The 12,484-nt window shown below is 37.1% G+C and overlaps 1 protein-coding gene across 7 annotated transcripts in view; it reads left to right on the forward strand.

Moving 5' to 3' along the window:
- The window catches only part of STARD3NL (STARD3 N-terminal like), a 34,724-nt gene that overhangs the window by 19,944 nt on the left and 2,296 nt on the right, over positions 1-12,484 (forward strand). For 4 of the 7 annotated variants that reach the window (XM_087767922.1, XM_087767948.1, XM_087767930.1 and 1 more), the window contains 6 exons: positions 1,484-1,780; positions 4,625-4,702; positions 6,706-6,783; positions 8,498-8,551; positions 8,654-8,771; positions 11,353-11,451. In XM_087767922.1, coding sequence (XP_087624048.1) covers positions 1,556-1,780; positions 4,625-4,702; positions 6,706-6,783; positions 8,498-8,551; positions 8,654-8,771; positions 11,353-11,451 — 652 coding nt within the window. In that variant the 5' untranslated portion in view covers positions 1,484-1,555. The remainder of the gene's footprint in view (positions 1-1,483; positions 1,781-4,624; positions 4,703-6,705; positions 6,784-8,497; positions 8,552-8,653; positions 8,772-11,352; positions 11,452-12,484) is intronic. The other 3 variants (XM_087767958.1, XM_087767964.1, XM_087767972.1) reach the window with 3 other exon arrangements.

A 12,484-nucleotide genomic window follows, 5' to 3' on the forward strand; every position in this document is an offset into this window, starting at 1 on the left:
TGGAAAGCCATGGGCAGGAGTGTCCTGGGGTTGACTGCCAGGCAGGAGCAGGATGGCAGTAGCCTGCCTGTGCTTGTGCTTGGCCTTGTGCTTGGTTTGGCCCACAGCCGGATTCCAGAATGAGATGGTGATTGATACTGGCTTGGTTGCCTCTGGTCACTTGTTCCCTTCAGGCAGAGACTCAGCTGGCAAGGTAGTTTCTGTCTCGGTGCGGGTCTGTTGCCATTCTCATGATGTTGCCCAAGAAAACCAGGCTTTGAACTACCTGAAGGCTGTATGTGTGACTTGACCTAGACATTGGCCATCCCTGGCTGGCCTGCTTCTTCCTCGGCTGTGATGTGTGTGCACTGGCAACTCCCTGCCCCGCCTTTCCTTTTTCCCTGTGTCCTTGTATCCTCATGTTTGCCTAGCAGCGTGTTACAGATCCCCTGTCTGCTTTTCCTGTTGTGCTTTGACTGACTGTGTTCTTGAAGACTTGGGAGCTGAAACGCTGTTGGAATAGAAGAGTGGGAAGGGTTTCTTTTTCTGTTTTGCGGTTTACTGAAAGACAGTCCACACAGGAAGAGACAAAGTTTTGGTCTTGAATTTCAAAAAGTTATTCCCTCTACATTACAGAAGCTTAGCTGATGTGATTTGTATTGCAGGATGTATAGCTTATTATTCTGAGTATTTTGCATAAAATGAAGTTTTCTGTGCATTTCCTTGAAACTTCTGTGACCTTCTTAGTCAACTCTTTCTAGAAGCTGTAATTGGAAAAAGGTTCTCATGGACTAATGTAGTGAATCGTACATCAAACTGCTCCAGTTTTATGGGAAATTTAAGCTGAAATTTTTTTTAAAAAGCCTTATAGTCAGAAGAGACTTATGGTAATTGCATTACCTTTAACCACTGGGTTGCAAACAGTTTTTTTCAATGAGACCCTGTTTGGCAATGTAAGTTGTCATAGCAGCTGAATTTATCTATAGAGCCAATAGCAGTGTACTTGCTTTATAGAATGATTACTACAGTATTCAGGGGTTTTAATGGACTTTTAATCTTTTGGTTGTGTCAGCTCTGGATGTGCTGGTAGCTAACACTGCTGTTTCTTCAGGAATTTTATGTGGAATTTCCTTTAAGTTGGCTTCTATTGATGGCATTTAAATCAGAATCAGAAATCTTAAAGATGCACAGCATCATGCTTTTTATTAATTTGCACTTAATGATCTCACTCTAACAACATGGAGAATGGAGCCTTTAAATCTAGACAGTGCTCCCTTATTCCAACTGGTCTAATTGAACATCAATTCTCTTGTTTTACAAATCCTCTGAGAGATGAAGAGAGCCTAGATATATCATATTTCAGAAACAATTTTTAAAGCCTACTTGCCAAATTCTTCTGGTCTTCAGTTTAGCAAAAAGAGAACTGACATGGCAAGATGAAATTACCTACTGAAATTCTGGGGTTTTGGTGACTAATGTGTTTTGGTTTTGTCTGTTTGTTTAGAAATTCTTCCTATATGAATCAGCCTTCTAGTGATGGTGAAACTGGAAGAAGACCACTCTAAGCAAACCCAGGATGAATCGGGTACCAGGTGATGCAGAAAATGCTCACAGTAGCAGTGTGGAATCCTGTCCTTCCTTGCGGGATGTCCACTCCATCAACCCAGCGCAGCTGATGGCAAGGATTGAGTCATATGAAGGCAGAGAGAAGAAAGGCATATCAGATGTCAGAAGGACTTTCTGCTTGTTTGTTACATTTGATCTCTTATTCATAACCTTGCTGTGGATAATAGAATTAAATGTGAGTTGTCTTTTCAGTACCCTTAGACTTTATTAATTTATTTATTCACTTAAGGAGTGGTTAATAAGTTGCTCTTTTCTATCCCAAATTATATGCTATTTGTATCTATTTTAAATTAAAGCAGCTTCTCTACTTTCAAGCTTTCATGACCATGGTATCTACTCAACTGCATCTACTTTTAGTCATTAGAATACATGGTTTATTATCTTCTTGTCATTAAACCGTTTGGTGTTCCTGTAGTCTATGAACCATGCTGAAGAAACCATTGGAAATCCAGTGAACTTTTCAGGCAGCAAGTAAACAAAAATGTTACTGTACCTCTTTGAATTTGGCAAGAAGTGTGAATTTTAACAGGATTTGAGAGTTTGCCTTCTGAGTAACTCAAAGTCAGTGATACTTCACTGAGGTGTTAGTCCCTGGAAGGACTTCCAATGGCCAAAACCTTTCTTTTGCTGTGATGTATTTTCTTTGAGACAAACTTAGTATGCTATACATTGTGTATGGTGGGGTGCATTTGAACAACATAAACTCCCACAGTTGCCATTTTAACTCCAGCATTTGTAATTTGGAAAATGAGGCAGTTATCCTGAAATTTCCAGAAAGCAATAGGATAGCTGATTTGTTATTATTGCATAAGTAGCATCCTAGTTCTTCAGCTGGGTGTTAAGCTATAATCTAAAGTATGCATTTAAGAAGGGACACACAGGAAAAACAGGAGGAATCCCTTTTCTAGACAAGAAAGATCTTGAGTGAACATTTTTTGTCAGCATTCCTTTACAAGATAAATAACTTTGGTTATTGATCTGACATTATGAAGTTTCAGGAGCTGCCTGTTCAAGTAGTTCATTGAGATAGTGAAAAAACACTTTCAGGTTTAATTTGAGAAAGCAGACTTTGCTTGGCTGAATGCTGTAATTTTGGGACTAGACTTCTCTTGTCTCTCTAGGTGGAATGACTGTTGTATCCAGTGCGTAAAGTTAGCTGGTCTCAGAAAAGCAGCATAGTGTTCTGATGCATTTCTTTTTTTAGGCCAGTTTCTCAACAGCTTGTTTGACTAAGAGGAGCAGAGTCTGGGTTTGTATCTCTTGTCGGGGATTCAGAGTACAGATTTTCATATTAGCGCTCTCAGAATATTTAAGACTCTGTATAGAAAATGCTACCAACTCATGGTGTTTCATTTTGAATGCTGCAGCATTAAGGGACCTCAAGATTCTGGCAGTTTTCTTTGTGAAAAGCTTTATTTTTAAGGAGAACATATTATGAACCAGCGTCCTATACTGCCAAATGTCAGCAAGAATGAAAAACAGTTTTTTGTCTTCGGAAGTCATAATATTAGAAGCCATCATTTGATATCTAGAATCCAACACATGGTTAGGTTTTTTTGTTCTGTTTTTTAAATTTAAGTTTTGTTCATTGGGAAGTCAAATAGCACTGCGTTAGGACTGTCCATCACTGGTACGTAAGTAATGGTACTTCAGAATTGCTGCCAGAGTTCCTGTAAGTATTGTTTTCCCTTTGTCACTGTTATCCAGTGTGCTTAGGCATAAATTATTTTTAAACACTTCAGGGAGCAGCTTTGTGGCAGTTTGAGCAACCCCTGAATCAAGGCTGTCATGGTTCTCTGCTCATCCTTACGTTAACATGGTGCTCATACAGCCACGCAGTGAACAGCTTGGAGGCGGGGAAGTTGGTCTTCCTTATATATGCTGGAAACAGATGATCACACCTGATGCAGTAGAGCAACCCAGGGGAAGCTATATGTAGAAATTTTTTTGCCAGGTAGCCATAGAGGGGAGGGAGAGAAGAAATAGAAGAAATTTGGTGTTGGGGTGAATAGTCTCAGGAAAATACTGTCCAGCAGTATAGTTGGGAAAAGTGTGGAAGTGTCTAGACTGCAGTGTTTTGAGATGGTGAGCCTATGTTGTTGGCCTGCTTTGGTACCGCCTTTCTCTAAAGGGCTAATAGTAGTCATACTCAATATTAAAGCCTTCTGTTGATGTACTTTTCCAGTGCTTTACATAACCATTTCATGCAGTGCTTAATTATTGAATTTAATATTAAAAACAATAGGATATGGGCACTAAGGTTTTTCGCTCCCAACTAAGGTATATACTCCTCACACTCTCTGACCCAGTACATCCTAAATGATTTCCTTACTAACCCAGTTTGAACAGAAAAGTGATGAATTCTTCCACTGGAAAGAAACACAGTGGCTAAGGAAGATGTAATTTTGAATCCCTTCAAGCAAATGAAAGAATTAAACTTGGGCGTTAGTTATTTGTGGGAGAATGGTCTAATAGTTGCAGCTTCTGTGGTTTTTTACAGTGAGTTTTTTTTGCTCAACCCTCTTAAAACAAATAGTATGTATGCTGATAAGGAAAAGATCTGGAGTACAAATTCAGTTAGTGTTTTGTTTCTTATTTGCTAACGTGACTAACTAGAGCTAGTTTCTGGGTGGCTTTTTGATCAGCTGTTTTGATCCTCCTTATGAGACACAAAATGCTCTGTGAATTTGTGTAACACGCCTTACATTTAATCATTTCTTCTTCCTTCGACAACTTGTTTGCTGTTGTTTTGGGACAGTCTGAAACTTAGCTTGCATAGGCCAGATGATAATCCTAAACATTTTCACTTTGAAAATTGTATATAATAATGAAAAACAAATAAGGACACTAATCTTGAAATTGACATTCTTAGCATATATGTCCTTAGCATGTATGTTCTTAGTTTAATGACCTTTTTGTACATCAGTGGAGAACTATTAATTTCACCCTTCAGATATTTGTGTGTTTTGGCTTCAGTAACTTCTGTTCTAAAGCTGTGTGTGTTGCTGTTTCTTTGTAGGTAAAAGGAGGCATTGAGACTACCTTAGAGAAAGAAGTCCTCCAATATGACTACTCTTCTTCATATTTTGATATATTTGTAAGTGTTCTTTAAAAAAAAAAAAAGAAAGAAGAAAAGCAGCAAAAGTATAGTTTTCCCACGTTCCTCCTCCTGCAGATGTTCCCTAGTTTGAGTCCTGGGAAAGGGTTGATCTTTCTTGATAATTTAAACCGGAAGGACTTGTGCCAAATTTCACCTGTCTAGGAGTTGCCCAGTCCTGCTTTGGCAGCAGGCTCATGGACCCTGTGGGTAGCAATGCTCAGGCACACTCAAATTGCATCTTCTGCTTTGAGAGGCATGGAAAAGCAGATGAAAAACTCAGTCAAGAATGTGAGACTGAGGTAACATAAAGATCATTCATTAAGAGGACAAGACCAATAGTCCTCCAACTGTAAAATTATTTTGTTTAAACTGACGTTTTTGTCCTTCCGCAGAAATAAGTCAGTTGCAGTGAGGAGAGACTTGTTCCCAGATTGGCCTGTATAGGTCAGGGTTTTTTCAGATTTGTGTATTTTAACTCAAACGTGTTTTTTTTTAACGTTGTACTAAAAACAGATGACATGAAGTATGATTGTCCATTACTATGTATAAGCACCTTAGGCACATGGGAGGAACTCTACTACATTAGGAAATTTCTCTGTGTTTCAGCAGCACTGTAGCTCTGGAGTTGCAATGCATTTTGCACTGCATAGACCGAGTTACTGATCTTGAAGTAAAAGCTGTTTCTTTACGGTTCTTCTAAAGGGCCCCATGTTTTTGCAAGATCATTAATTTGTTTGCCTGGCAGAGATGGGTTGGTTTGGTATCAGTCATTTTATATTGATGCCTATATCCAGAATCTCTCTTTGAAACTGGTGTAAAAATCCATCCCTGCTTCTGCATTGGACCATTTGCTTAGTCAAATGGAATGAGGTACCGAATACACAAATTTCATAAGCTAGCAAACTATGCTACTTCTCCCTTTCTCTCTCATTATTTTGCTAGCAGGTTCTCCATGATATACCTTATTGCAGAAAGCAAAAAATTTTATGTTCTGTAAATGTTGATGTTCTGGAAATTGTTTTGCCCTGTAGTTGAACCAAGGGTTAAAAACATGTAATGCAAACTAATAGACTTTTATTCCCTGGGCAGGAACTAGGTCAGTGAATTCTGCAAAATGATTTGTGGGCTTATACAGGATTTCTTCTGTTTCTGCTACACATCACTGAAATGTATATATTTGCATAAGATTAAATGGGTTCATTATAGCTCTGGCCATGTCTGTCCTTGATTTCTCTTCATTTTTAAGCATTTGTTTCACATTTTTTAGATTCTGAACACATCCTTTAAAAGAAGTTGAACGCAATCTAATATCAAAGAATAAACAGGGAAATTGAGGGTTAGGGTCCCTGATTCAGAAATCTTGTCTGCTATTGATTTCATTTTCTGGCCTAGAAATACCATAACTTACCTTTCTTTACTGCAGAATATTTGGAACGGCTTGCTATTGCAGGCATCTCCATAAAGAATAATGGATTGTTGCAACGTTAATATTTTAATAAATACTAAGAATTTAGTAAGTAGAAAATTGTTTTTAAAAATTCTTTCCATTTTCTGATTACATTTGTGAAGTCTTTACAGTTTTTAATGATATTCTTGTGCAGTAGCACACCACTAAGATCAGTGAGGTGGACAGTGATGCTCAAGGTATTTGCTGAATTAACTGCATCTAGATTTAACTGCTTAGATTCCAGTCAGGTAAAATGATCATGAACATACTTTGTGTAGCTTTCTTATGTTTCTAACTTATTTGTGGAATTGCACATGCTTGCATATTTGAGCCTATGCAGGCATGTGAGTGGTGCCATTTGCTTTACAAATGGGAAATTATGTTCTGTTTCTGTTTTATAAGCACACATTCAAATTTGTTTCTGAATAACAGAACTTAGATTGTCCTGTTTTAAGTTGTTCTGTAAGCAGTTAGTATTTTCAGTGAGCTGAGAATCTTGTGGTTCTTCTGTGTTCTGAATTAACCAACAAATATTTTTTTCCTTTCTCTATAGCTACTGGCAGTCTTTCGATTTAAGGTGTTAATACTTGCATATGCAATGTGCAGACTGCGCCATTGGTGGGCAATAGCTGTGAGTAGTAGCCAAGCATAATGGAGTTTCAACTAGAATGGATCCGACAGACAAAATTTTAGATGCCTCTTAACGCTTGTATGTTAGGAATCATCTTGATGCTATATATAAAAATTCGCTGTACAGTAACAGATTAAAAACTTCTGTTCTGGAATATTTTCAGCCTAAAGACAAGAATTCAATAGCACAGTGACTGTCGTCCTTATTAGGTATCATGTTAATACAAATTGAAGACTTATTTTGAATCCAGTATGGATGGCTAGTCGTAACTGTTTGTTACCTCTGATTTGTTAATTAATGTTTAAAATGTATTTTCATTTGAAATAGTGAACTGTATTCAAACAGAATTGGCATTATTGTACCAGAGATCCAGCTGTCCATTAACTCCCACATTCTTAGCTTTTCAGAGTTTTAGGTGCCACCCATTGAGCACTAGCACCTGTATTGCTTCGTGCTCCCGTACAAAATGTTGAATATGCATCCCTTCTTAGAAAGGAAGTTCTTGAGAACTGTAAGCAACCACAGTGGACTGGAGAAAATATCTTTAATGCAGCTGGACTGTGTGGATGAGAAAGAATGCAAAACTTCATGACAAATTCATACTTCCACCAGTCAATACTATAGATTGTAATACAATAGGCATATTGCTGGCTTAGTGGGTTGTAAATCTTAGACTTTTTTTCCCCTTACACTGTGGTAGGTGCAAGTAGAATGTATTTGTGTATAACTTTCTTCAAGTGAGTAACATGCAGTTTGTTTAGTAGTCTGAGATTACATGCCATAATTTTTTTGAAAGTGTGTTATTAGCATGGCAAAAACACATACATAATAGTAACTGCTGCTCTGATTGTGTTTAAGTGCACGTCTCTCAAAATCCCTTACTCTTAGTTGTGTAGCTTTAGAGTATTTCTTCCAATGACATCCTCCAACTTGATGCAGTTGTTTGTGAGGTGGTGAGAGTGAACCCATCATGGTAGTAAGCAATTAGATATATAAAGCTTCATTGAAGGTTTTGCAGAAGCCATTAATCTTAAAATCCTGCCTGTGCTTACCAGAAGCTAGTTAGGTAGTTCTTCTTATTTAAAGAATTGCTAGACCCAAATGCGCTAAAAGAGTTAGAAGCCTTGCTTAAGTGAACAGTACTTGTCCACTGCTTTTTTTTTTTTTCCAGACATTTTATGCAGCCTGCCATTTTTTAAATATGTCAGGGAGTATCAAGTCTTCAAAGTGATTCATTTTTCACAATATCAGTACGTGAATTAAAATATTAATTCAAATTTACTCCTGCAAAGATATTTTGTTATTTGAAATGGATCTTTTGATTTGGATGGTAGTGAAAAGCATTTGGAGCAATTGCTGTTTGCTTTTCCCCAAATACACAGATATTTTTTTAAGGGACTTGGTGAATAAAATACTGCATCTTCACTATACAGTGAGATTACAATTTATGTAACTCAGGCACTTTAGATGCTACACAGATGCTCTCTGCTGTGTGGAAATCAACATTTGAAGATGTCTGTATTAAAAGTTATCTTTATTAAGGAGGGTATTTTAATAGCACTTTAAGTTAATTATATCATACTTGTTATGTTGTATTAATCTAAGATCTTGCTGTTGTTGGTAAATATTTAAAGTTGCAACTGATTGATAATGGCAAAAATGAGAAAGTAAATCCATTTATTAGTCTTAACTGTTCTTACCCTGTCTCTTTCAGTTTACAACAGCAGTGACCAGTGCCTTTTTATTAGCAAAAGTTATTATTTCACAGGTATCTATTCTAATCAAATGTTTGTTTTACTTTGTTGTTTTCTTGAAAGCAAGATTCTTCAGAGTAATTTCTGTAATGTTGTGTGGTTTTGTTTCCTTCAAGCTGTTCTCACAGGGTGCTTTTGGCTACGTGCTGCCCATCATATCCTTCATACTTGCCTGGATTGAAACTTGGTTCTTGGACTTTAAAGTGTTACCACAAGAAGCTGAAGAAGAAAACAGTAAGCTTTTGATATTTCCCCTCAATTGCTGCAGTCGGCAACATTTGATCCCATGTTATCTGGCAGAAGAATGCTTCTTTCAGCTTCTCAAAATTTGAAGAGCTGTGGGAAAAACTGAATCATATGTCATAATTTTTCTTTTTTCTGGAAAGCAACATATGCCTTCAAATAAGTGAGTTTTTAGTTAATTTAGGGAGGCAAAGTTAAAAGTGACAAGGGCCAGATCAGCAATTTGTCCAGCACGTAGGAATGTATGTAATTTTGTATGCTTAAGACATGAAAATTTAACTGACTCGGGCTTATAAAATTTTATTTTCTGGGTAATGCATAGAATAAGTGTTTGGTTCCTCTTTTAGAAAGAGTAAACAGGATAACTAACTCAATGTCACTAATTCTTATTTTGAGGTGGAAAAGGGAAAGCAAAGAAGTATTGTGGAGAGTCTGCTTCATGCACAGACAGAAAGAGACCAGAGCAAGTAGGAATTTCAGCCTCTTCAAGATGAGGCAGTGGGTCATCTGACACTCAATGTATTCAGCTAAGCGGAGGAAACCCACTGATTTAGTTGAAAGAGAATATTGCTTGAGTGGTGAGGAAAAGAAAGCATAGATTTCTGCTACAGACGTTTTGTTAGTTTCAACAGCAGGAACAGTGAACCTGTTATTTGTGCATCATTACCTGAATACAGTCTGAAACTCTGTTGGAAGGGCATGTTTGCCTGTTAGGTAAAAACAAAAGCTTTACGTGGGCATAGATGCCTCAGTTTTTTTAGTGCTCTGAAATGCAGCCTTTCTACTGTGATCCCTTCCCTCTTCTTTTCTACCACTCCAAGAAAGAAGTTGGTTAAATGAGTACACTGGGTTTTTTCTAGAGAAAGGGAAACTTAGGGTAACTTTTTTTTTTTCCTCTTTTGAGGAGGGTGAGGAAATATAGCTGCATCACACTTTTATCTCAATGGATAAGAAATCTAACCAGTTCAGAGACTTTTGCATTTTTTTTGGTACCGAATATTCGTAGACAAAGAAAGTATTTCATACATACACACGTAAATACTTGATGATCAGATTCATAAAATTGAGATATTATTGCTAAATCCCTGTGGGATTCAATGGCACTTTTTTCTTCATTCCTACTGAGTTTGAAATAGATGGTATTTATTTAGAAATATATGCTTTTTAGTTGAACTCTGCGTATTTCCAAAAAAGATGAGGTTTCACTGGAAAATGCTGATTTTAAACAATTAAGTCAGACAAATGATAGGCATGTTTGGATTGTGTTGTGTGGTTGTACTTATATAGTGCCTTATTTGCTTTTAAATCTGAGGCAGATAACGAAAACAGATTTTAAGTTTTTGCTTTTTGACCAGGTATTTTTCTCTCCTATCTCTAGCGGGAGTGGAAGATGACTTTTTCCCCCTCATACTGTTTTGTTTTAAAAAGACCCAACCAACGAAAAAAAAGCCCACCACAGCAATTTTCTGCCTAATGCATCAGTGCTCATAATTTGAAGATGTTTTGTCTGTAACTTTTTAAAAAAAAAAAAAAAGAAAAAAGGGCAAAACTGTCTTTCCACTGAGGAAGATTTCCAGCTCTAAAAGTTTCCTTCTGTGAGCAGGATTTAAAGCTAAAATCCAACCAGTATGTGTTTTCTAGTATCTTGTGACTCATTGTTAAGTATGGAGACTGACCTTCCTCTTTTGGACAGAGTGGAAATATAAGTAAAATAGATGTCTTCTTTGGAGACTTCGAACTGGTTAATTAAGATAAATTGGCATGTAGAAATAATAGTTTGAGTTGGAAAGAGATTTTTTTAGTAACTGCTGGCTACGTCAGATAGCTCTCCTGATTCAATAAAAACATCAAGGTTTTCTTCCCCGCTTCCCCCCCTGCCATCAGTCTTCATGTGGCAGAGAGTAAAGGATGGAAGTTCAGTAACCTTATGTTGATCTAAAAATGCCGTCTTTGCCCTGTTATTATCAGAAGACCTGTTGATGGCAGTAAGGGTGAAATGAATTAGCTTCTCTCCCAACCCCCCCTTTTTTTATTTTCATCCTGTATTAAACGCACCAGAGTAGCCCCATGTAATTTCCAAATCAATGATTCCTGATTTTAGATGAAATTGAGCCAAAAGGAGTTGAAGGTTGGAGTAACTAGGCATGTTGCGACAGGTAGGTGAAAGCAGGCCGTTAATGAGGATTCTTATAGTGGCAAAGTGAGAAAATAATTTATTTGGTTATGCGTGGCGGCTCACTGATCATTAAAAATGTATTTCAGAGTTTTAGTTAGCCAGTGAATATTGATGAATTTACATGTGGCATCCTAATCATGCAATCACACGTAGTAGAAGGAAGGATTCCTTAACTCATGTGTACAGTACCTCTGTTTTGCTGGAGTGTGTCTCCTTAGCTGCTTGAAGTTATATAGAAGACATAAATGTTAAGTTAACGTCTGAGAGATTTATAGAAGTAACTTGTTAGGAATGCTAATATAATACATCACTCTAAGATTCTTCATCAATACTTGATCTTTAAGATGCTGTGTGATAGCATTGAGGATTTGTGGGTTTGTTTCTTTTTCCTTTTAGGATTTTTGATAGCACAGGATGCTTCTGAACGAGCAGCTCTTCTTCACCCAGGAGTCCTCTCTGATGGGCAGTTCTATTCTCCTCCTGAATCTGTAGCAGGTAGTTACATTCGCATAGTGAATGATTTTTCGTATTGACATTAAACTCCTGCATATTTCACCCCCTTCAGAGGGTAAGGTGGGGCAAGGGTGAAGGGAAAAAAATTTTTTTTCCTATTTAAATGAAAAGTGTACTTTACAATCCTAAAAAAAAAAGATTCTTATTTATTCAGTAATTCAGTTTAGTTACTACCTATCAGATGAATTACAATACATGTAGTTATTGGGACTTCTGACATGCCCTGAAGGTGTTAAAAACAAGGTAAGTCTGAAAGAAAATGGTACTGCAACTGAAAGGAGGCGGTTATTGTTTGTTTCTGCCATCGATGATCCTTATGGGTCCCTTTCAACTTGAGATATTCTGTGATCTCTTATCTGCTAGCAATAGTGTTTATGCAGCAATGCACTATTGAATCCAGCCTAAACTTGGAGCTTTACAGTATCTTAGGATAGACAGTGAACCTGAAACTGCTCTAAAGCAAACTGAAATTTCAGTCAGTCTCTTTTCCTATTTCATAACAAAAAGAAGCAGCCCTCTCTGTATAAAAAGGCTAGGTGTGTGGGTATATTAAACTGAGGGTGAGTGTTAATCAACATCTTAACTCTGCATATCATGTGCTTTGTTCTAGTTGAGGTATAAGCCAAGTAAGCCAAAAACTAAATGGAAATACTGCAAGATTTAAGAATGTGTTTGCAGGCGTTTCGAAGAAATGAGTAATTTCTTTATGGGTTGAGTGGATTTGAGTTATTTGAGGACACAGCGTGAACCCCCAAATCCTATGTCAGTCTTTTTACCCTGAAATGTAAATCTCTTCTGTAAAGCTGTGCTGTATTATGCAAATATTTAAAATATTAATATCTGCCAATTGCTACAGATATGTTTGCCTATCTTGCATTATAGAGTTATACACGTTGGTGATATTTTTCAGTTTAATGGCTGTCTCTATGGTTGCTGAACGTCTTGGCATAATGAATGACTTAGAGCTCCATCTAGGGATGACAAAGCATTAAGACAATATGTTGAGTATAACTAA

Source organism: Nipponia nippon, unplaced genomic scaffold (assembly GCF_047370975.1).
Source record: "Nipponia nippon isolate SJK-2023a ecotype South Korea unplaced genomic scaffold, ASM4737097v1 scaffold_1, whole genome shotgun sequence".
In the NCBI taxonomy this organism is placed as follows: domain Eukaryota; kingdom Metazoa; phylum Chordata; class Aves; order Pelecaniformes; family Threskiornithidae; genus Nipponia; species Nipponia nippon.